Raw genomic sequence first — 1,858 nt, forward strand, 5'->3', positions numbered from 1 at the left:
TGAAGAAATTTCTAATTAATAATTGTGCGAATCGATGGCATGATTTTTTCTCGTGAACACTTTAAAATACATAGTATTTTTTTTTTTTTAATATTTTCAGAACATCAACAAAATATATAATTATATATATATATTACAATACTTCAATATATGATTTCAAAATAAAATCAATCATAAAATAATCCAAATATAAATTTCAAAATTAAAATTTAAAATTGAAATTATATAAAATTCACAAGAAATCAATTGAAGAATACTTTTAATCATTTTCTTTTGTTTGTTTTAATTTTCGTTGCCTCCCTTTTTTATTTGTTAAATAATTCAATCTTTTTTTGTTCTACGCGATAAAAAATACATCTAATTCTCTTTTGCAATTTATTCGTGTTCTTTTCATTGCTGTTTTATATTCTTTTCTTTTTTTTCTTTTTAATTTATCTTTTTCGTTTATCTCATTTCATTTTTATTTTGTTCATTTCTTCATTAAGATTCACTTGTAGAAATAATGTATTATTATTAAACAAAAATAATCGATTTAAGTTATTATTATTATTATTATTAATAACGTGGTAGTTTAAAAAATAATTCAGGGTTTATTTCTTCAATTGTTTACCACACGTAATTTGTTTGATATTAGGACAATGTGTAATCAAAGAAGATCTATCATCGTAATTGGAATTAAATGATCTTAAAAATAAACTTAAGGATACTGGTTTAGTAATACGATTTAAGGTTGAAGCCCATTCGTTGTAACTTGAGGTTGAAGGTTTTGTAATGTAACTTGATGTCGTTAATGATTTGTCATCGTAGATTATTGAATTGGATGATGAACTTTCTTCGTAACTTTTGTTCGATAATATTTCATTAGAATTTGTTGTTTTATTTATTATACCTTCATTAGTTTCTATTATCTTCGTTCCTAATTTTACTGGACAGTGACTTGTCGTGTGTGCTATGTCACCAGTTGCACCGCAAATTGGGCACACGTATTGTCTTTATTTAAAAAAAAAAAAAAACAAAAAAACAAAGAAGAAGAAGAAACAAAAAATAATGAAACATTTGTGTAATTTAAATATTAATAAATATATAAAACATTTACAAATACACACAACGTATGCAAATAAAAAAGAATAAAATCAATCAAAGATCGATATACTATATTAATTTAATTTTTAATAACAAACGGAGGATTTTTAAATTAAAAAAAAAAAAAAATATCAACGTAGGAATCTTTTTTACCGACCGATGCGAAAAAAGAAAAACAATATATGTTATATTTTATTATTATAATACGAATTGATGTGTGTGTTAGAGAGTAACAATTTGTTTAGTATAACAAAATGATAAGAAAAAACAATAGTTACCTTAAAATGGGGCATTGTACGCGACCATGATTGTTTTTAAGTATATGCGATTTGTAAAAAAATTCATGTTCACCATTGTTCTTACAAAAGACACATACACTTTGTTCCGATTTCTTCAATTTTTTCTGTCGAAGTCGAAAACGCATATGAATATTCGATGTTAATGATTGCCCATTTAATTTCTCCTCCTCGGATTCAGAAATATATTCATAATCAACGCCATTTTTACGAAATTCGTCCATTGAATTCGCTGTGTAGAAAAAAACAAAAAAAACAAACATACGAACAACAATTTAAACAATTTAACATTAAAATTCTTTTTTTCATTTGTATTATTTTTTTTTTCTTTGTAATTTTAATGTTTAATTTAATGTTAGGAATGTGAAATTATATATAATTAAACGTTAACGAATCTTTATGAGAGTATATAAAATGTTAACAAATCTGGTAAACAACGAACGTTCGAATGTACTTAAAAAAAAAAAAAAAAAAAAAAA

The 1,858-nt window shown here is 23.5% G+C and overlaps 1 protein-coding gene across 1 annotated transcript in view; it reads right to left on the reverse strand.

The window, feature by feature from the left end:
* Positions 1–590: 590 nt before the first annotated feature.
* The window catches only part of LOC106787733, a 4,108-nt gene continuing 2,840 nt past the window's right edge, over positions 591–1,858 (reverse strand). The window contains exons 2-3 of the mRNA XM_014750350.1: positions 1,362–1,611; positions 591–990 (exon numbers count right to left, since the gene is read on the reverse strand). Coding sequence (XP_014605836.1) covers positions 591–990; positions 1,362–1,611 — 650 coding nt within the window. The remainder of the gene's footprint in view (positions 991–1,361; positions 1,612–1,858) is intronic.

The sequence above is a fragment of the Polistes canadensis genome, unplaced genomic scaffold (genome assembly GCF_001313835.1).
Source record: "Polistes canadensis isolate GaletaPanama2010 unplaced genomic scaffold, ASM131383v1 scaffold_113, whole genome shotgun sequence".
Lineage (NCBI taxonomy): Eukaryota > Metazoa > Arthropoda > Insecta > Hymenoptera > Vespidae > Polistes > Polistes canadensis.